The 22607-nt window shown below is 39.8% G+C and overlaps 1 protein-coding gene across 3 annotated transcripts; it reads left to right on the plus strand.

The window, feature by feature from the left end:
* The first annotated feature begins 553 nt into the window (after positions 1–553).
* Positions 554–20439, plus strand: LOC141787682 (uncharacterized). Of its 3 annotated transcripts, XM_074666286.1 has the most exons (11): positions 554–734; positions 4027–4413; positions 7681–7800; positions 11520–11576; positions 14605–14751; positions 14853–15017; positions 15285–15413; positions 15816–16161; positions 16636–17365; positions 18069–18101; positions 18419–20439. In XM_074666286.1, the coding sequence occupies exons 1-10, from the start codon at positions 617–619 to the stop codon at positions 18099–18101; spliced, it is 2232 nt and encodes a 743-aa protein (XP_074522387.1). In that variant the 5' UTR covers positions 554–616; the 3' UTR covers positions 18419–20439. The 3 variants fall into 3 exon arrangements, with proteins under 3 accessions (XP_074522387.1, XP_074522386.1, XP_074522388.1); XM_074666285.1 differs by lacking the exon at positions 18069–18101; XM_074666287.1 differs by lacking the exons at positions 15285–15413; positions 18069–18101.
* Positions 20440–22607: the final 2168 nt, after the last annotated feature.

Consider the following 22607-nt stretch of genomic DNA (forward strand, 5'->3'; position numbering starts at 1 on the left):
TAGGTTAACTAGATTTTATCTTAGTGGGTATGACTTATGTGTACACTTTCTGTATTTAACATTGAGAATAAATACCCTTTAAGATGAGTTAAACTGCAGTGACGACCATTTCCAATAATCTTACACATGAGGAGTTTGACATCAACCTGCTACTGTACATAAAATCTGTAAACCAAGCAAGTAATGGGTACTAAAACTGAAAAAAAAAAGATCAAAACTCAGTCTTTACAAATTGATTAATCCATGTATGTAAATCTTTTTGACCCAGGTACTCTGTATTCAAATAGCAACACCATCAATCTATCAATCTGTACCTATGCAATGGTTTTAAGTCTGACAAACCACCCCAACATTTCTAGTCCAATTTATAATTAACTGAAATTAAATCAATTTTTAAAGTTCATTCCAGAAAATAAATCTTAACAGCATTCAGTTCCAGGCAGATTTTTTTTTTTTTTTTTTGTCTTTGAGTTATTGAGCTTTTATTTTGGCAGCGCGCACCGGATATAGTAAAGCTCGATTTCTAATTATTGACGCTGGTTCCACCAACGGAGCTGTCCCGTCCCGTTATCTGGCAGAGTTCAGAGTCTCAGGAAGCCTGTTACACCGTCCAGAGATGAGACGAAAGAGAAAAGAGGACAGAGTTTTCCCCGAAAATTTGACGAAATTCACCTTCAGGATTTGGAACATGTTTCTGCTGCCAAAGTGGTGGATTTTTTTCGTTTTCCTGACAGGTAAGAGATGATAAACAGAAGGGAAGATGGAATCCCCTCTGTGTAAAGTGCTGTAACAGGTTGTTAAAGTCACCGTTCAGTCTGGAGCAGCTACTGTTCACAGCAACTTTCAGCGATTGTTTCTGCAATTTCCTGTCATTTTTATGCTTCTAATGGAGTTCCAAGCCTCCAAATTTAAAAGTGTCTTCATAAATTTGCGTGTTTGCAGAGTAAAATAGTTAAACTCAAATGTTATTCAGCCATGTGTGATTAATCTGTGCAGAAGCTTTGTGAAACTGTGGATTTAAGAGGCATTATTTATGAGATTAACAAGATTCCTTTGTAAAACCACCGTTTATTACTTTATTCAGTTTAAACATTCGGCTCAACCTGGCTACTGTATACCTCCTCTGCTTTCATTTTCTCCTCTGGAGGTGGCTTCCACTGAAAACTAATAAAACTTGGATTGCACCACAGCCTGAAATCCTGAAAGACCAACCTCCAGGCTTTTTTTTTGGTCCCAGTTCCTCGAAATGAGACTAATGTTCTTTCTTGGGGACTTATGGTTATAGTCTGCTGTCGATTTACACCTTTGGATAGGAAGCTAATTTTTTTTCTCCCAAACATTGTATGTGCACTTTTTTTAAACTTTTGGAAGCTGCTCAACATGTCTTTGCCTTTGATGAGATTATTTATTTCACTATACTTAAACTATTTAGATTAACTATGTTATTTAAAAAGCTACTAAGAATGAACAAGAACAATGAATAAGCTAAAATCAAAAACTATCACAGGCTAGATTCAAATTACACGTACAGATTAAAGAAAAAAGTAACAGAAACTAAATTTCGAACTATAAGGTAGAAAACAAAATCCTCACATGTGAGTCATTAGAACAAGCTAACTGTGACATTAATGAATGACTTTAATGATTGAAAAGTTAACACCAAATGTTGTATTATCTTCAGTTTATCCCACACAGAGATGATACTTTGGCAGGCTGCCAGAGCATATCTTTCTGACAAAAAAGCTTTCTGACCATTTCCACCATCAATAGTTTTGTATCCTTGTGAAATACTGCATCATCTCTGCTTCCCTTTTAATCACCATTCATCTGTTTATATAATTTAAAACTGAAAGAGATTTTTTAAGACTTTTTTTGTCTCAATTTATTTAATCGAATACGTCATTTTACAAAAAAATCCAACAAGACCAGACAGAGAGATACAGTAAGAAGGTAGGGCAGGACAAGCTGTTTTGCATACAGCACAAATAATGTAAAAACTAACGGAGTCATTGACTCATAAGTTGATAAATATTTAGAGCAGTGGTTGAAATGACATTCTCCTCTCTGTGTTTTTGTTTTTTCAATTGAAGCCGCTCTTAAAATCCACATTAAGTAGTTTTGCTCAAGCTAACAGACAGCAAAGAAACTCTTTCTTCAGGTCTGGTCTGAACTGTGTAAAACAGCCTTCTCTTTTTCCTCACCTTGTCCCTGATCACTGAACCAGATCAGTCCCACCTCCCACTGCTCATCCTGAGAAACACACACATAAACTCACATGCACAGATGTTTCTGGGTGTGTGTGCCTGTGTGTGGGTGTTGCTTTTGACCTGCCGTGCTCCAGCTCCTGGTCATCATGTGACTTAGAGTCCTGCAGCTTCAGGGGCTCCTAAAGAACTGCAGGTCAGCTCAGCTCTTAGGAGACTTCAGCTCACTCAGCCTGGGTGCGGCCTTGTTTTCTTACACTAATGTTGCCAAAATGAAGGAGAAGGGTTTTCATTCCAGTAGAAAGGAAAATAATGATCTGTCAGATATTTTTAAAGTGAGTAAATAGAAGCAGGTGTCTCCTTAAACATGAAGCAGGTACCTGAATCACTGTGTTGCTGTCTGCCGTGGAAATCCTTTGATCCACCTCATTGCGCAATCCCTGTTATTACTTCAACCTGCTTTGGTTGCCACATCTGTGAGGTGTTAGTTCAAAGTTTTCTTTCCCATATTCTGATCTATCTGGAACACAAACCATTGAAACCTAGCAAAAGGACTTTTCCGTGACTTCTATTTCTGAGAATTTGTCAAAGATTTCAGTCAGTATCAAACATTAACTTAGTTCTATAAAAACTGGATTTGCTTCTTTTCCTTAACTTGGGACATTTAATTTATTATTAACCTTTTTAGGATAAAATCTTTTTCATTAACCCATGAGAAGAAATTTTGATTTTTTTTCTCTCTCAAGTGTTCATCATGCTACATACACATAGGCTAAAATAAACACATGCACAAGCAGGATCCTATGGACATCAACCAGTAGAGAGACATTAGAGTAAGGGGGCTGCCATTGAACGGGTGCTTCATGAAGTTGGGGTAAAGTGCCTTGCTTAAGGGTACCATGACATTTGGAATGTGAATTGGGCAAAAGAAGCTTTTGAGGTCCATTCTTTGGTCCCAGCTTTAAAACTTATTCATAATAAAAAAAATTCTCACCTTTTTCACTAAAAGATTAATCCAAAAAAGTATCTTTTGTTTGTGTGTTTTTCAAGGTGGTGTTGTGATTTTTCCACGCTTTGAAAAAATGTTAAGATAAAATATTTGGGGTCTATACTTAACACTGGTAGAGAAACAAACCAAAAGGTATGAGAGTGTCGGGAGTAATCCCTGTATGAGACTGCAGGCTGCTCTAAACGGCTTGTTAAAAAGTAAAATGAGACTTCAGTGAAATCAACAGGAGATTTTCTCAAATTGTGACATCACCAGTTGGTGAATCTCCGACAAATGATCTAATTAGTCATTTTAAAAGGTAATACACAACAGTGAAGATGGCTTATGCTTATGATAAGCATAAGTTGGCTGTTTTCAGGTTGTTGTCCTCTTGATTTATGGATAAAATGTATGGTCTGTAAAGTGTGAAAAAGGTGGAAAACTGTTGATCAGTGGTCAGCAGCAACAAGGCATAAAGCATTCAGATGTACCTAAAAGGTGCCTTTTAACTTTCTATCACAATCACTCCTGCTGCTGCTCTGTCTGATGGTCAGCCAAACTTCTGTTTTTACCTCCTCAAGTTTTAAGAACACCAGCACGCACCTCCTGAGCTCCCATTCATCTTTCCCTCCTGTTTAAAATTCTCCAGTCCAAGCTCAGACCAATGCTGGTCTCCATCCGGAATAATCCCTCATTAATCACCCGAAATGAACTCAAGTCACTGATTGGCACTGCAGTATTTCCTCCAGTGAATGTAAATATCATCCTGACTTTGTTTTTTTAACCCTTCCTAATTTCACTCTCCACTGACCCTCCTTCCTCCTCCTCCCTCAGGTGCACTCCCTCCTGCCTGTTCAGGCGTTCATGTGTTTGTGAGGGATGAGAAGAGGTATGCCGTACTGTTCCAGTCTGTGGTTCTTCCCTGTCAATACAACAGCGTGTCCGTACAGACCCCAGTGGTGCAGTGGGTCTACAAGTCGTACTGTCGAGATCGGACACGAGATTCGTTTGGTTACCCAGACAGCCTGGGTGGGGGTCTGGGAGGAGGCGGCCTCATGGGTGGAACAGGAGGAACTGTTGGAGGGTACGAGACTGGGATGACAGCGAGCTATCTGGACTGTGCTGACAGCAGTCGGACCGTTCGGACTGTTGCTTCCATCTCTGGCTCGGCCGTCACTCTGTCTGACTACTACAAGAACAGAGACATCTCTATCATCAACAGTAAGAGTTTCTGTGAATACTAAAACATTGCAAAATTTACAAAAGAGAAAAAGAACAAAGAGAAACGATAAGATCAAAGTTATCCCACAGACAAGCACATCATTAACTATAAATTTTCCCTGTTTTTTGCGAAAAACCAACATTTTTTGGCCTCTGATGTTTTTATTCCTCCTTTTTCTAACCAGGCAGGTTTCATAAATCTTAGCACTGGCCCGTCTTACTCACAGATTCCTGATTAAATTCCTCAAGTGATTCTTGTCATAAGAAAGAGAGAGTGTGAGGCAGAAGAGGCTTTCCTGAAAGTTTAAGAGCTCTCAGAACAATCAGGTTATATAACTGGTTTAAAGCTACAGTTTGGCACAAGACGAAGGGAAGGATGTCACGTGTGGAAGAAAGGGAGGCTGTTTCTGAGGGGTGAAAAAAAGCCAACTCTTGGCATTGGTTTAATCAGACATCTTCCCCCCAAAATAACAAGATTATTGCTGTCAAACATACCTCCAATATTATATCCAAGCATGGAAATACCTGTTTAAGGCACACTGAAAAACTGAAATGAAAATAGTTTTAGAACTTGAATAACTGGAATATTTGTAAAGAGTTTAACAAATTTCCTATTGGTCCAAAATGTGCTTGTTTATTTTCTTGTATTAAGAAATTATTCATATTTCAAGAAATTCGACTGCCAAATTTCTAATTTAGTCTAAAAAGATCATTTTTGCTAAAAAAACTAGAAAAGCACTCACAGAGCACAGACCTCTGCCAAGCATACTGTGATTGTCATGCAACACTTAAGTTCTACTTTGATGTTATACTCTCTTTCAGCAGACTGTCTGCTGCAATTTGCTGTTAGTTGCAGGTTTTTACGATAATTTGTTACCTGACAGTGTTGAAAATTATGATGAACCAGTACATATTTGATCTTAGTATCCGGAATATTGCCAGATTATGGATCACAATTTTACATCTGTCAGAAATTACCGTGACCTTGTCTTGTATTGCTTTGCAAAGCAATCTGACCATTTATCGTGAAGTTATACACATATGGTGAAAACGGCCCTATCTCAAAATGCTAAACAATCCTTCAAAAACCATTCTGGATCCAGACGGTGACCCGGATTACCACCAAAATTGAATCAGTTGTTCCTTAACCCATTTTGAACATTTCCTGAAAATTTCATCAATATCTGTTGGTCACTTTTTGAGTTATGTTGTTCACAGACAAACAGGCAAACTCTCCCAAAAACATAACTGCAATGGCAGAGGTATTAAGAAAAAAACTCTTGTTTAAGTTTCAGTTTTGGTGGTGCAAATTAAATATTTGCCTGTAGGTTACAAAAGTTGTCCACTAATAGAATCACTTTGCACATCTTTGTAAAAACGATTTAGTCTGTATTGATATGGTCTTTTCACTTCTTATTTGACTTTAACAAGTGGATTTAATCAAGAGAACTTTAGCAACAGTTGATGGCAATCATGTTTAAGCAGCAGTAGCAGCTCCTACCATAGATTTTGTATCATCCATAAATCTAATGATAGTCAGTTTCTCCTACATGCGGGCCTCAGATGCTGTTGTTGTTGACAAAGTTGAAATCAGAAGTCCCGCCCCTTCTTGATTTTGATTGGTCAGTGATAGAAACATGGCATTAGAGAGCCAGGCACTGTTCAGCTGAGTGACAAAAACAGCTGATGCAGACAGCATCTTTGTGCTCAGAAGACTGTTTTAAATTGAAGAGGCTCTTCCCTAAAAAATAAATAAATAAATAAATAAAAATCTTTTGTTAATTTTTGTCACAGGTCAGGTAGCTGTCATCAGTTGTGTCTAAGAGGAGTAAACCTCTACTCCAGTTTAGCTGAATTGTACATCCTCTCTTATTAGAAAAGGGCATTTTCTTTGAAATCATCACAGATATTTAAACTGTTATTTAAGATCATCTGAGGGACACTGCTGTGTGTGAATGTGTGAACGTGTAGTTCTGTGTGAGGACAGAGAGGGAGCCTTGTTTGCAGGCCTCAGATTTATGGAGCTCTAACTCAGGCTGAAGAATCAAGCTTCTCTTCACCAGCCAGGAGCTCAGACAAAAGAAATGGTTTTCCTGCTGTCCTCTCATTCATCTTGACCCTTCCTCTTTCACTCTGATGTTCTTCGATGTCCCGCTTTTATTTATGACCTTCCAGACCTCTCAGCGTCCCTCCATCCACACACATTTAAAACAGTGCAAGAGCTGTCTGTCACTTTTTCTTTTCATCTCCTCCCAAACAGCTCAGTGCAGCAGAGGGACAAGAAAGTGAAAGCTTTAACTATGTTGCCTGTAGAGACGCCCAGTCATCCATACCCATGTAATCCTATTCAGGGTCAAAGGGATTCTGGAGGCTGTCCCAGCATGCACTGGGCAGGGGGTGTACTGTAAATCACATGGCTAACACAGATTAAACCTCCTTCATTTTAAAGTTGGCAGCCATTCAGCTTACATGATGTGTTCAGAGTGAGTTGTTTAGTAAAGAAACAAAAGTCATTCAGCTCCACCTTCTCATATTGTAATAGTAAAGACTATTAAACAGTAAAAATGGATGCCGTGTGTCAGGAGGTGCCACATTGTTAAAGGGAGGCAGGTTGAAATGGCATGGTGTCTCTCCTCCCCCTTCCTTGACCAACAGGAAAAGGAAGAGAATTATACAACCCATTTCCTGTCTGCTGGATTCAGCAGTTAATTGTTGGATTCCCTGACATGCTATATTTGGCTGTGTGGAAAATGTGATGACTTTTTTTTAAACCTAATTACAAACAAGTTGTTACATCAACCAAAAAAAGAGTACAAAGGATGGTTACTTTTAGCATCTGGAGGACATCTGTGAAACACACATTATAGATAATAACATCAATACTCAATCTTACTAATGTTTTCAAAGTTACTTCCTTCAAATATCTATCTTGATATAAAGATAGATAGATAGATAGATAGATAGATAGATAGATAGATAGATAGATAGATAGATAGATAGATAGATAGATAGATAGATAGATAGATAGATAGATAGATAGATAGATAGATAAGAGATAAAGTGTAGTCAGCACGAATAGCAGGAGATTATAATCTGAAGAACCACCAACTAACACCTGCAGCATTAAAAAGTCTGACACAAAAAATAACAAAAATACATTTAATTGATTTAGAGACTGTTTATGTACATCTTTAAAAAATAGTTCCCCTATAGTGACTCGATGGTTGGTGACCCTTCTGCACTTCTTAACTTTCATCGTCCCCGCAGAGGCAGACCTGCGCATAGGAGAGGTGCAGTGGGGAGACAGTGGAGTTTACATCTGTAAAGTGGTGATAGCTGACGACTTGGAGGGACAGAACGAAGCCTCTGTGGAGCTCCTGGTTCTGGGTAAGTTGAGCGTACATTACTACGAAAAGAATCTCATTTTCAAAAATGGCTCAGTCTCTCACAGGCTCAGCTCTCTGTGACACTAATTCAACAACTTTCAACACTGTCTTTAGTTTTAGTGCAAGTTGTACTAAGCCTTGGTTGTTTTATCTTTTTTATATTTCAGTTTGTTGTGGAATTATTAATCCATTACTCACCATGTTGTAATTTCTGTATTTGCATTTTTACTTGGAAAGCACCTTGAGATAAAATTTAATTTACATTGGTGCTACATAAATAGAGATCGAGTCATTGTGTACATATAGCTGATAGCAAAGTAGTTTGGAGACATCAGCTCACTCATTTTTATCTCTCAAAGTTTCGTTTCAAACTGAGGGCTGATATGAAAAGTAATTTACTTTTAGGTCACACCATTCAAACAGAAAACACATCATTTGAAGACATTCAAAATTGAAGTCTGTGTCATTGTGCAAAACAAATCAGCGGACTGTAAAAGCTTTATGGAATATCGAGCCGCTAAAGATGAGACTATGTATGAAAAGACTGCTTTGTAGCTCAAAATATTGGATAGAGAGTTTATGAGGAACAGCAAGTCAAAACAGAAGCAGAATAAATGATTTTCTCTCTCACAGCCACTACAAAGTTCAGTCAACCATGTCAGCCGTGGCTCTTGTGGGATGTCACCCTCCATCTTTTGTATCACAGTGCTCTGCTGTCCCTCCTCCACATCATTATATCTTCCCTCTCTTCTTTGCTGTGAAAAGACAAAAGACCCCCACCTTCTTTCAAAGTGGTCCCAATTGTTGTTATGGAAACACGACAAGTGCCTCACATGCCATATTAGCTACACCCGGCCCGGGAAATACAAAGTATGCGGTTGTTGTGTTTGTTTTCTCTCATGTTGGAAGACTTTGGCAATGTTATGTAATCTCATCATTAACTTTACAAAACTATTATGGAGAAGCTGAAGCAAGTAGAATCAGAAGATGTATTTAAAGCTGCTTGCTGTCCTGTACTTGTGTGTGTGTATATGTGGGTCCCTCTGAGAGTGTGTGTCTTTTTGCACACACATTAATCTCTGAGTGCCAGCCAGACAAAAGTTCAGCCTCAGAGTGAATAAGAGCACCGGGAGCCACGTAGCCTCTCAGCTGTTCCTATGGTAACATTTGTAACTGAAGGCAGATAAGTACACCGGCTATGTAGAGGTACAAGACATTACAGCACAAAACACACACAGACGCACACATACAGCAGTCTAATGGCAAAATATTTGTGTAAATGTCAAGCCCTCTCTTTCCTACATTTTGTGCGTGTTTGTGTGTGTGTGGTGCTCGTTTACTGACATACAGTTTGAAAGAAGGCATAAAAGTATGACTGAACAGGAAGTGCCTTGGAGTGTTGTAAATCAGCTCATTAATGAGCATATATAGTCCCACTCTTAATGAATCAGCTTGGATCAGGCACACACCAGATGACTTTTAAACGAAACCAGTTTTAAAATAGTTGTAGAAACATAAAGAAAGACTAGTTTGCTGCATGACAGTGCTTGGATCACACGCAAACAATTCTATAGGAATGACCTCTGAAGAGAAATGTGTTCGATATAACCACCTGGTGTGTATTTTGTCATGCAGCAGCAAAAAAAAGGAAAAAACATGGCCAAATAATGCCACAAACTTTTTTATTTTCAATTTGACTTTTTCTTTCTTCTTTCTTCTTTCATTGGTTACTGCAGGTATTCCATCAGAGGCAGTGCAAATGGGCATCATTAAGATTTAACTTGTTTTATATTTAAGATCAATGACTGGGGAGGCTTCAACATGGTCATGAGCGGATGAATAGTAGTAATGACTCCACACACGTCATGACGAGCCCTTAATCGATTCACGCCACACAGTTACTAAGGACCGCAAATCAAGCCTAAATTTCAATAAAGATTGTTAAGTATGTGACAAGCCTAAATCAGACTCAAGTCTAAGACCTGATCTTGAGTATAACAACACTTGTTAACAACCTCTGCCAAAATTCTGTAGTTTTATTTTTGTGCTCTAAGCTGAAAAAAAGAACAAATTAAGAAAAGTGTATAAGCTCTGTATCACCCCCTTCTTGTCTTGTAGCCCAGGAAGGTATTTGTTTGAGCCAGAAAGCAAATGCTCCACATGCCCCAAAATAAAAGAGGAAAGCAGTATTGAAGTCTGGTAATGGTGGAACAGCAAGTTAAAATTTATTAAGTGTGTATGGAAACTTAAAAAAGGATGTGTGTATTTCTGTGGATGTCTTTGGGCTTCATCAGTTCACTTCCTTCCCTCCTTATACATTCCTCTCTGTGGGATGATTGTGTTTGCATTGTACACTGCCTCCTTAAAAGAATCACTGGGGGCACAACAAGCAACCCAACATATATGAAAGGTAAATCTTGGTGGATCAAACCAGCCTGCAGGGAAATTCATAAAAGGCTGGTAACTCTACAGGAAAGCTGTCTACATTTGCTTTAGCAGGAGCAACAGAGGACAGTGAGGCCCAAAATGAATGCACAAGATGCAATCATCAGTGAGTTGTTTGAAATCATTGTATTCTATACTTTTCTGTTATCTTAGCAGCAAAAGAACAAGCTACCAGAAAGAAGCTCGGTGAGGTATGTGCAGACAGACAGGCAAAATAAGGTTCAGCCTGCTCTCTGTTTCTTCAGTCTTTCCTTCTTTACACTTGGCACTCATCCCCACTTTCTGCCATTAATTACACGATTCACAGCAAAACACCAGCACCTGCTCACATCACACTCACTTACTCACTCAGACATCCAAACAAAACACACTAGTGCACATTTTTATACCAGCTTGTGATGGATTTCCCATTATCCTGTGGGTAGGTGCTTTGTTCTGACATCTGCCAGATTTTTGTGGAGCCTTTTAAAGTTGTTTTTAAAAATAAAAGGAGACAGACATAACAGCAGGAAGATATCGGGAATAACAACACACAGGTGGTAGTTGTTTTAAAGGGTTGGGTTATTTTAAATCCTATCACACACAACTGATAATCACAACATCCAACAAAAAGAGACTCCAAACCTCACTGACTTTAAAAAAATGTATAAACAAAGAGAACAACTAGCCAACTCTGAGAATTGCAAACTGCAACCTAAGTGGAAAGAAAAACAGTTTATTTTGACTATTTGTCTCCACACACACAAAGGTCGTGGTTGGTGTAGAAAATATTCTGAAGTGATGTCATATATCTCCCCTACACTCCTACATCTGGTCTCATCCAAGAGATAACATCCATCCAAATAACAGAAAAAAGACAAAGTGTTCGTTTTGAGAACAAAAGGTTTCTCTGTGGTGTGTTGGCTGGCTCTAGATGTAAGGGATGTTCTGAACTTGTGATTCTGGCAGCTCTGCGTGTAACATTACTCACAGCTCCTCATGTTATCTTCATGAGAATGTTTCATGTTCCAGTCTGTCTTCTGAGCAGAAAAACAACCTTTTGCATTTCAATGTTCAGTTTATTCTGTGCTCTTTGGAGACTCTCTGGAACATGACCAAGCTGTTTTCTGATGCATGTCGGCTCTCTCTATTTTATACCTGTCTCTTTTCTCTGCACCTCGCTTTTTTGTCTCTTCTTTCTTTCGCCATGCATGCGTGCTGCTGCGATAGCTTAAATCAATCATGTATATCAACGCCATTCCCTCCTCTGTCCTCTTTTGCTCTGTCTCTCTCCAGGTTTTTCTTGGGTGCCTGAAGATCTCCTGCCAGAATTTGATTTGAAGATTATGCCAGGTAGGGGCATAATGTATTCTCCCCATAACCTGATTCCTTCTATTCATACTAACCCAACTAACCAAACTCTAAACATGACTGTTGCTATCTAAGATACCTTAGAGAAGGCTGCCCTATAAGATTCAGTGGCTAAAAATGTCCTCTAACATTGGGGGAACAAACACTTAGACTTAAAACACAGCTTAACTTATGATCAGACACAAGGGATGTTCTTGAGAAATCAGGTTCCTGGTCATTTAAAGCAAGATGGCTACAGTGGGATAACAGAGTTCCCAGGTAAACTATGTGAAAGTCAAGAACCCTCACAGCTGACATGTTTAGATAAATGTATTTATCATGATGTGAAAAACGTGTTTTAAAAACATTAAGAATTAGAAAAACACACACACATTTGAGGACTTGGGACTAGACTGAAGTTATGAAATGTTGCAGAAAAGGCAAAACTGGTGCAGAATAATGTTTATATTTTGAAGTAGAATTTTTTTTTAAACATAATGAGAAACAATCATGATAACATTCAGATCCTGATACTTCCCAGAAAAATCCTGACATATTTTCTCTCTATCGCTCCCTAATGGATGACGTAACACTGCAGAAAACTGAAGACTTGTAAACTGGTATCAATAGACAATTGAAGAAAAGGTGAGGTTTGATTTTATAAATCTGTAATAATAGTACAAGTACGTTTGACCACACCTGGTATAAAACATTTATTTGCTACTTAGAAAATATGTCAGTTAAAGCTACTGGCCCTCAACCATTTCCACAAAATCAAACAAAGCCCTCGACATAAGTTTGAACAACCCTTTCCCTCAAAGAAGAAGGACCTATGTCATTGGCACCACTCTGAATTGTCACAATGTGAGCCAGATAAGAAATCTATTTAGACAGATTTATTTAAAAATGAAATATCAAAACTATTACAACAATAAATTACCATATTAATATTTTGTCCCCCTCCTAATTTTTGATTTGTGCTCCTGTGCTAATGGCTAACAGCTTTGATACTGTGTAACCTTTCCTCCTTACGTATATGTAAATAATACAGCAGCTACAACAATTCTAACACTGCTGACACCAGAGCTGATCCACTCCCATCAGATAATGAGCCGGTCATCACTCTTACTAAGATGAGCTCCCGATGCTGGAAAACAGCTATTACAGTCATTACAGTTATTTATGGCTGTGGTTAGCTTGTCACCCCACATTATTTAGACACCACCCATTTAAAGGAGCGACAAGAAGGGGGAGGGAGAGGTCTGAATTCCTGAAAGTCAAATTCACATTTTTACATTTGTCAAACTTTAATGGGTAATGAAAAACATAAACACATTTTTTACTCAGGCAAAGCAGTTTCTGCAAACTGATCTCTGGTATGAGTGCAGCATTAGCACTTTTTGTTGTCTAAAGTTACAACCACAGTGCTCTGAAATGTCCAAACATTCAGTGTTTGCTACAATCCTGGTGTGTGTTTGTGTGTCTATGTGGGGATGATAACAGCTGTAAATGAGATAACGTAACAAGCTAATTTGTTGTCACAGCTAAACTTTCAGTACCTTACAGAGCAAAGTAAACTGTCCTTTTCCTTCCTGCAGCAAAATCAGATTTCCTGTGTGTGTATCCGTGTGTGTGGAGAGAGGAGATGTTGTTCCTGGTTTTACATTGTTAAAGATTTCCTTATCTACCCTCTCCTTCCTTTTCCCTTGCTTTGTCCCCATTAGACTGATAAATGTAGTGTATCTGTTCAGCCTGCTGTATCACTCACTTCCTTCTGACACACTGAGTAAAATCCTGTTATCTTCTTTTTGGTAACTTGTTGTGATCATGTCTAGTTTGAATTTATTCAGATTTGCTGTGATGTCAAAAACCCATGTATCACCAGGGAAGTGGTGCTCAAGTATTGGGGCATATTTGTCTGCAATTAATCTGTGTTTTTGTCTCAACCTCTAATTCCTTTTTGCAATACATGACCACATTAAACATGAAACTAAGCAACTCTATCAGGCATTAGATAAAATGACACACATTCAAGAAAACAGTCTGAGGAGTTCTCTCCCGTTAACTATCTTTTTTATCATCTCTGGTTTTGTATTTTCATGAAGCTAGACACAGTGTAAGGCCATCAGAGTCAGCGAGGGTCAATGGTCAGAACATCCTTAGCTCCAATTATAAACATGAATTTTTATGTGGAGAAGCACGATCAGTGAGGCAACACCAGTAGACAGAGTTCAGTCAGTCTCTACAACCACTGGCCACTTTATTGAGTACACCTTTCTAGAACTGGGTTGGACGCCTCATGCGTTCATATCTGCTTTTATTCTTCATGGCATAGATTCAACAATATTTTAGAAACATTCCTTAGCGATTTTACTCCATATTGATATGACAGCATCACACAGTAGCTGCAGATTTGTAATCTAAACATCTGTGATGTTCCAACACATCCCATTGGAGTACAGAGAACTCATCGTCATGTTTAAGAAACCAGTCTGAGATTATTTAAGCTCTGTGACATGAAGCGTTATCCTGCTGGAAGTATCCATCAAAAGATGGGTAAACAGTGCTCATAATAGGATGGACATGGTCAGGAACTATACTCAGGGAGGCTGTGGACTCTAAACAATGCTCAGCAGCAGTTTGAAGCATTGATACAAGGCAGGATGGATCCATGCTTTCATTTTGTTTACAACAAATTCTGACCCTATCATTTGAATGTGGGAGCAGAAATCCAGACTCATTAGACCAGGCAATGTTTTATAATCTTTTATTGTCCAGTTTTGGTGAGCCAGTGTGAAGTGTAGTCTCAGTGTCCTGTTCGTAGCTGACAGGAGTGCCACTGATCTTCTGCTGTAGCCCGTCTTTAAAGTTGGCTGTTGTGCAGTCAGAGATGGTCTTCTGCAGACCTTGGTTGTAATGAGAGGTTATTTAAGTGACTTTTGTCTTTTTGTCATCTCCTCTGAGCTCATCAGTCAGACATTTTACCCCCTAGAACTGCCTCTGACCAGATGTTTTCTCCGTTTATTTCCAGAGTGGGTGTTTGTGTCTGCAGTGGCTCTTGGCAGCGTCTTATTCTTGCTATTGGTTGGAGTTTGTTGGTGTCAGTGCTGTCCTCACTCCTGCTGCTGCTACGTCAGCTGCTGGTGCTGCCCTGACACATGCTGCTGCCCTCGACACCGTGAGCGATCACACATATTTACACGGAGAAGATTAAACCTTGTTGAAAGTGTCTTTGTGTGTCTTTCTGAATCGTTGAAATGTTTTTTTTTTTCTTTTCAGTATATGAGGCAGGGAAGGGTATAAAAACAGGCACCTCCACCCCTCAGTCTCCTGCTTACCCTCCGTACTTTGTCACTGGTGTCCCAACAATGGTTCCCATCGCACCCCCGTCCCTGGTGGACAAGATGTCGACGATCACTCCTGATGGCAGTGTACTCACAGCAGGTAAAGTTTTACTCCTTTATGAGCAGGTTTTTCTCACAACTTTTTGTCCCCTTATCTGTTTTTCTGCAGGTAACAGAGTTTATTCTGAAATCTGAAAATTGTATTACTGTTTATTCTGTGATTACTTGTTTTACCAGTTTTTGTTAGAATCAATAGTTATACAAAAAAAATCAAAACAAGCAAAACCACCCATAGAGCCAACACATTACACATGCACAAAGCCAGACTGAAGTTCTCCACACTGATGAGTGAGGTGTGTATCTGCAGTGCCGATGCATGCTGTAGGGGTTCCCTATCGTGTGCCAGCGCCTCAGGAGCAGGACTCTCTCAGGGTGCTTCAATATGTAGAGAAACAGCTGGCTCACTTCAACCCTGCCAGGTCCATCAGCCACCAGTGTAAGCCCCGTAAACCTGGGCCGTTGTTTTCTCTCTGCAAGTGCTGCCAGGATCTTTTAGAGCATGTTCTTCCAATCAACAGACAACACATGCTGCATGATCTATTCCTTCTTTACGTCTTTCAGGCTTTTTGTTCTTTCATCCTTCTTTAGCTTTCTGTGTATTGAATTTCCTGTGGTTCATATTTGCTCAGTAACAGGTGTGCATGCTGACTTACCTAAAATCATACGCCTCCACAACCTTCACTCAACAATTTGTGCAGTATCCTGCATCCCTCGACTCTGACCCCCATCCTCTGCTGTGTCTTTGTAGTATTTTCTGCCTCTAAACTCCTCTCTTCTTTACAAAGCGATTACATGTTTAATTGTTCACATCTTTGCTTTTTGATTCTGACCCGCACAGCCTGTAACCTCTCAGAGCTGAGCTCGCTCCATGAAGGGGAAACTGGCTTCCGACAAACATATCGAAACATCCAGAAGAAAGCTCTTCCAGCCATCCCTGACCACGACCCCGAGCCCGAACCCCAACACTACCATGACACCCGCAGTCCAGAGCCACAGCGCTACCGGGACAATCCCCCTTCACCCCAACGGTACCACGATGACCCTGACCCAGCCCCCCGCCACGGCCAGGAGGACTCGCTTCCTCCACGGCGGTACAGTGACGACCCTCCGTCCTCTTCACAACCACATAGAGCAGCTAGAAATCAACGGCAAAAGACTCACAGTGATGATGAGAACCCCAAAAGGTACAGGAACTACTTTCTGTGTGTTTGCATGGGATAAGTATTACAGTGGTACTGTAGATTCCTCTGACCTCATTTTAAAAACCTTGCTCACTCATTTAATCCTCAAAGAGGAGTGCTTATTGAAGCTGATTCAGACCAGACTTGAAGTGTTGCACACAGCACTCCTACAGTCAACTTGTTGTTGGTTTCAGCTGCTTTGGACTCTGAGACAAATGAATTTGAGCCAAGTCTTTGTCCTTAATAAAAAAAGATTACTAGAAACCCAACATGACCAAGGAATTAGCATTCTGCAGAGGATATCTCGCTAAAGTTTCTCTAATTGGGTTTCATTTAAAGGTGTCCTGGTAAATGAGGTTCAAGCTTGCACAAAAAGCTGTCTAAGTTTAGTTTAGTTAAGTATCATCTCATGCATCCTTTACCTGTTTCTCTTCCTTTGACTGTGGCTTTCTCTCTGCTTCTCTGTTTCTTTTGCAGGTGGAACCCTCGATCAGAACATCTTCACAGAAAGACATACCGTCCCGAAGGACGAACAGGCTCACTGGATGAGCTGGAGGAGTTTGCTGCATCATACAGGCAAAGAGGAAACAGAGGGCTAGACAGAAGAGAAGAAGTGAGAGGCAGATATGAAATGGAGCTTCTTGAGTTCAGTCAGTATCCGTCCCACCGGGACTGTCCTGCTCAGCATTATCACAGTGATGAAAATGAGCTTGAAGACAACAGTGATCGTGATGATCATACCAGAAGAAACAGGAAAAACAGACATAACATCAGCCCGCTCTCTTCACCCAAAAAGAGGAGAGGCACTTGGGACAGCGAGCGTCCCGCACCGCCTCCTCCAAGAGTAAGTCCTCCATCGAGTTCTTCTCAAGAAAAGGACTATGATAGCACGTTCCTAAACAAGCTGCTGGAGCGCAAGGCAAAGCTGCGAGGAGTCGGCCAAGGTGGAGCCCGCGGTGAGGAGGATTCAGACACGCCCTCGAAAGGCAGCTCCAAAAAGAGCAGCGGGGAATCCACTCGGCAGTGCAGCCGCTCGCCCAGTAACAGGCATGAGTTAGACTCACTGCCTTCGTACTCAGAGACAGACCGTAACAGGACTGACAGGCCATCTCCTCGGCCACCACCTGCACACGCTCGCTCCTCTCCAGCTCTTGCAAACTCCCTGCCTGGTCGAGGTGAGGAACCACGGGACAAGAGCCACAAAGTGGTGAGTTACATGACATCCTATCGAGTAGCTCAATGAAGCTTTTTCACAACTTCAAACCAGAAAGTTCAACTGAAAATTGTGGCTTTACAACTTCAGTTTGGACAAAGATTGGATGTTGCTTCTCCTGTTTAATCATTCTGAAATACAGCTCGGAAAAATTGTGTTTTGGGTATATATATTTTAAGAAACCAGCAAGTGGCTGTCAGCTCCTGACTTTCATTCATGTGGTTCTTGAACTGTTTGGCCAGAACATAAAAAAACATCTCTCGCCATTAGGAGGGTTGTATGACCGAGGATTACACAGCAAATAATCCTCTTTTCAAGGCATGAAGGAATTAGATTTGGGGATCCTAAAGATGTTTTTCTCCAAACAAAGCAAAACTGAGCTGATTGGTAAGATATCATGATTTGCGTCCACTGCCTATGAAGTTAAGAACCATGTGAGCTTGTGCTGCAACCTTTTCTGGCCTCTGACCTTGTATTTAGGGCCCAAAATTTCTGCGACCTCTTCACTGAGAGATTAAAGTTATCATGTGAATTGGATTATTGCACACTTAGAAGGAGGCCCAAAGTGCAAGAAAAAATATCGTCTTTCAAACTTGTTGTCAATCTCTCCACCAATCTTGGCTCAAATGTTGAGGAATGTGGCAGTTAAAAAAGTTTTGTAGGCCTACAGTAAGTGTTGTTGTTGTACCTTTGACAGGTCAGGTTCAGATGCTACCACAGTGAAAGCTAGGTAGACTCCTCTGTTCTGCATACAAACCCTCTGTAACAATCATAACTGTTTTTCTCCCCCCTGAAAAAACCTGGGCCAAAAATGTTTCAACATCCAGGAGTGAATTCTTTTACCCAAACCAGCTCAGGGAGGCTTAGAACAAACATTCAAAGGAGTTGAAATGCATTTTGTCCCAGGTTCTGCCTCACCGTCCTAACCCTGTTTGGCTAATATTGATGATCTCTGATTATTCCATTAAACTAAACAACATGTGGTCATATTTTTTAAACTTTCTTTATCTCTTTTTGTAATCACTGACACTTTTCTATCCCCATCAGAGCACACTCCTCAGCCGAGACTCCCTCATCGTCTGATCGACTAAAAGCAACACAGACTGAGCACTTGAAGCAGGCACCACGTGGACTCTGATGGCTGCTGAAACATGTTACACATGAATCTGGACTAAACAGCTATGTAAAGAACAAGTGACCCCGGAGTAAAATGAATGAAGAAATGAACACTTTGTGGACGCTGTTACTAGAGTTCCTGCCTGCGACGTCACTGAGTGATGAAGTCACCGCAGTTTCTGTCACTGACAGCCTCGTATATCTCTCAGCTGGACTAACACTGAACTAATGCTGACCGGGTCTATGACCTGGATTTTCCCTCCAAACAGGACAATGTCCATCTCCTCTTGACCCTTTGGAAAAAGCTCCAGAGTGATGAGACATGCTTTACGCTTCCAGAACAATGGGTGCATTCATTTCCATTTGATGAGGCCCTCACTCTGCATTGAAACGGCTCAGTTGTTGAGAAGGTGTATGATAACCCCATCATTGTAAAGGACATATTGTAGCATTAGTTGTTGGACAATATACACAGTATGTCGTTCAGGACCATTCAGGGACTAATGCGCCTAGCTCTGACTGATTCTGCAAAGAGATGTAAATATCAGTTTAGAGACCATGTGAGGACTTTATACGTGATCTTGAAATAGTTTCACTTTGAAATATCATTTGTAATCCACTATTGAAAATATTATCAGCACCAGAATTTCTAAATGCTGTTTCTCAGTATGTAACAAACAGTGACCAAAAGTCCCTTTGCTAACAATTCTTTTTGAAGTGGTGTTTAAAAGAAGATATGGTCTCCAATCATCTGCTTTGAAATAAACTCATGTTTTGGCAGAAGTCTCACCCTTACAATTGTGGGTAACAGTGCTTATGGGAAATGGAGTCCTTCATCCCTTAAAAAAACTACCGATTCCTGCCAGAGGTGTCACTGCAATCAACCCCAAACAGATAGCCCTCACAGAGCCTTGAAGCCAGAAGTATTAACCCACATCACTTGATGTTGATGTTTACAGAGCGAGTTGAAAAATATTTGTACTTCAAAAGATTAATGCTTGTTTTATATTTGTGAAAATACACAGAATATGTAAAACACAGACATTACATTGAAAACATGAGAGTAAAAACTATGCTGCCAGTCTGCCTCTGACCCAGTCTAATCAGTGTTCGTTAGTATTTGCAGCATTAACAAAGTTACTCTGAGTTACATTCTTTAACGCTTTTAATCGTCTGTTAAACATGAAGGTTTGCACTAAGCCACAATTCTCCCTTAAGGTGCGAATACAGTGTACATATTTTACGCTTTGTAAACACTGATCTGCCGTCTGCCTTGAAAGATTTTTGTACCACAGTTTGAAGACATTTTTATCTTGAGTTATTTATATGTGTCATGATTTGATTGTTGTAGCTTGTACTTGTGTTTTCGTGAGCCGCTCAGTGTTACTGTGTACATCTTCTCTCTGCTCCTTCAAGGGTTAACATCAGTCACATGACTGTGCACTTAACACACACTTAACATAACTTTTAAAATCCATCAGATTAATTACTTACTTTGCTCCAACATGACCACATTAATACAACTCCTTCAACCTTCAACTTGACAGAAGTCAAATGCCAGTGTTAAGTTTTCCCTGTTGTGTTTCTTCTGTTTGGTACTGACAAATGTGTGTTTGTGTGTGTGTTTAAGGAGAGAGAGATGACTCTCAACTTTTCTGTAAAGGAGACAATGTGTAATGCAGTATGACTCATGTCTTTGTTCATTGTTGGAGTCACAGACTGCCTGTCTTTGCCACACAGCTGCGTCAAAACTCACACATCAGCTCTGCCAGCTCAGCCGCACATATTTCAGCATCTCAGTGGTTTTGTCATCCACAGAAATTATTTGTTACAACACTTTTTTCTGTTAAGTGCCTGTTTGTCATTGGTGGTGGGATTAGGTTTGGAGCAAGAACATAAAGAGCTAAGTGTCAAACTGTTCAGCAGAATTCATTAAAAAAAAGGTTTTATTATCGGTTGTTTTTCATTATTCAACAATATGTTGGCTGCAAATACTAACAACTTTTTTAATCTGACTCTGAACTCTAATATCTGGCTTTTAACATAATTCAGTAAAACTTCAGTGGGTTAAAGCCAGCTTTGTCTTGGCCAACAACAGTATAGGTCTGCCTATATATCCCAGCAGCCGTTGTGAAAGTTCAATTTAAATATAGGACTCTTTGGGCCATTCATTCTGAACAGTGAAGGCTCTTGAAAGGTTTCTAATTATTAAGTGGTCCCGGCCAATCTGCCGCCTTTCCTAAGGCTGGAGCGTTTTAAAGTCTTACCTTGGGTTATAAAGAAATTCTCAATCCTTTAATTCCTTTTCTAGACTAGAAAAAAAAGGAGAGAAAGAGACAACAAAGAACTTCTACTTTTGTTCAGTACTTAGTAAAAGCTCTTCTTTTACCGACTTCAAATCTTTCTTCAGGCTCTAAAGATTACCTAAAGATAAATCAAGAGGAAGATGTTTCAGTCTTTGGATTATTAGTCTTTGTCTCATGCTGTAGTTTCTGTATGAGGCCGTGAGAGTGTTTGTGTACAGTGTTCATGTTTGTGATGGGAGGATTGCCTGAGATGGTGACCGCTTACAGCTGAAGAGTATGTCAGGAATGTTGTTGAGCAACTCCCTCCTGAGTTTTACGAAAGCATCAGCAGCAGGAAGACATGACATCATCCCGTACAGCAGAGTAGATGATATGTTTGTGGTGTTTTTGAAATGTGCTCCTCTTCTTTGCTTAAAGTGGGTGGGGCTTAGCAGGATGGTTTCTTTTAATGTTCCAATCAGCATCTTATTAAAATGATGGCATCCAGTATGAGGCAGATTAGTTGAGAATTAGTTATTAAATCAAGTTTAAATACAAAAATCCTTAATGACGTTATTTATTCACACATGTAGTGCAGAAGATAAAGCGTCAGAAGAAGTGCTTTGATGTTTTGATAAAAGCAGAAATAGCTCAATAAAGAGATGTTCCTTCAAAAGTGCAAGCCCTGAACGTAACATTTTGCAAAATAATCAGTATTCAAGCATCAGATTGCTCATCACACAGAATGACTTTAGAAAAAACTTACTTTGATTAACTTAGCTGGTAAAATTGGCAAAATTTCCTAAAAAGTGTCATCCTTGTTGATAATACTTTATATTTATTGAATTGATTTTATCTTCAAAGTATCAAGGATAATACCTACAAAGTAATAGGTTAAGTTAAAAAGGCCCTTCGAAGAGGATTAAAGAGAATCTACATTAAATAAGTTAGTTTTAACTTCTGTAAATCTGTACCAAAAAAAAAAAAGCACCATTTTTTATGCATAAGTTGTTAAATTTAGATGTGGTATTTCAGTGGGCTCTTTTTGCTACAGGCAGATACAATATCTGCAGTATGTCTGTGGATTGAGTCACAAAGTGCAAAAGTAAATTTAACCCTGTTTAAAACGTTGGCTCCAGGTAATCTGAGGCAGGCAGTGTAACCGTTTCAGCATACATATAGAGTTTGTGCCTGCAGGCCTCAGCAGAAGGACAGGATGTAAGAGAGAATGAGGAGGAAACTCAAAGTGGATTTTGGCAGGGTCTCCAGAGGAGAAAATAAAGCCTCTGAGGGGCTGCAGGTGCAGAGTGGGGTTGGCCTACACTTAAAACAATTTCAGACAATGTAAAGGACTTGGAGAAGCTCTTTGGTGCAAGGTATTTACATTTATTTGCAGTGGGACCAATGTAAGCTAGCTTCATTAGGTGTCTCTCAATCTTACAGAGATTCGACAACTTTTGTTTTTAATTTTGTGGCAACTCAGAGGTTTAAAGCGGTGGACAAAAATTAGATTGCCTTGTTGAGCTGTAGTTTAATTAGTGGGTTAGGCTGACATCTTGTGGTCATATTAAAGAGACACATCCAAGTGTTGCTTGAAATGTCTTTTGAGTGAAATAGTGGCTAGTAAAACAAAAACAAATGTATTTTCAAATCATGAACAAATATTTTACAAGTGCCATTTAAATATCAAGTTCACAAATCAACCGTATAGTTTTATACATGCAGCGTGAGAATTTGTAAGAGTAAAGTTAAACTGTCGGTGTGCCCAAACCTTGTTGCCTTCAGGCTGTGGACACAAACAACTTTAAAAGACATTTGTCAACAAGCTTAAAGAG

Source organism: Halichoeres trimaculatus, unplaced genomic scaffold (genome assembly GCF_033239565.1).
Source record: "Halichoeres trimaculatus isolate MK-OKI-2021-1 unplaced genomic scaffold, fHalTri1.1 fHalTri1_scaffold_3, whole genome shotgun sequence".
NCBI lineage: Eukaryota > Metazoa > Chordata > Actinopteri > Labriformes > Labridae > Halichoeres > Halichoeres trimaculatus.

Excerpts from the sequence above, each read along its gene's own strand:
- LOC141787682 (XM_074666285.1), top strand. The coding sequence starts at position 617 with ATGAGACGAAAGAGAAAAGAGGACAGAGTTTTCCCCGAAAATTTGACG. Across the intron at positions 14,752-14,852 it reads ATGCTGCTGCCCTCGACACC|TATATGAGGCAGGGAAGGGT; the intron begins GTGAGCGATCAC and ends TTTTCTTTTCAG. Across the intron at positions 17,366-18,418 it reads GGGACAAGAGCCACAAAGTG|AGCACACTCCTCAGCCGAGA; the intron begins GTGAGTTACATG and ends TATCCCCATCAG.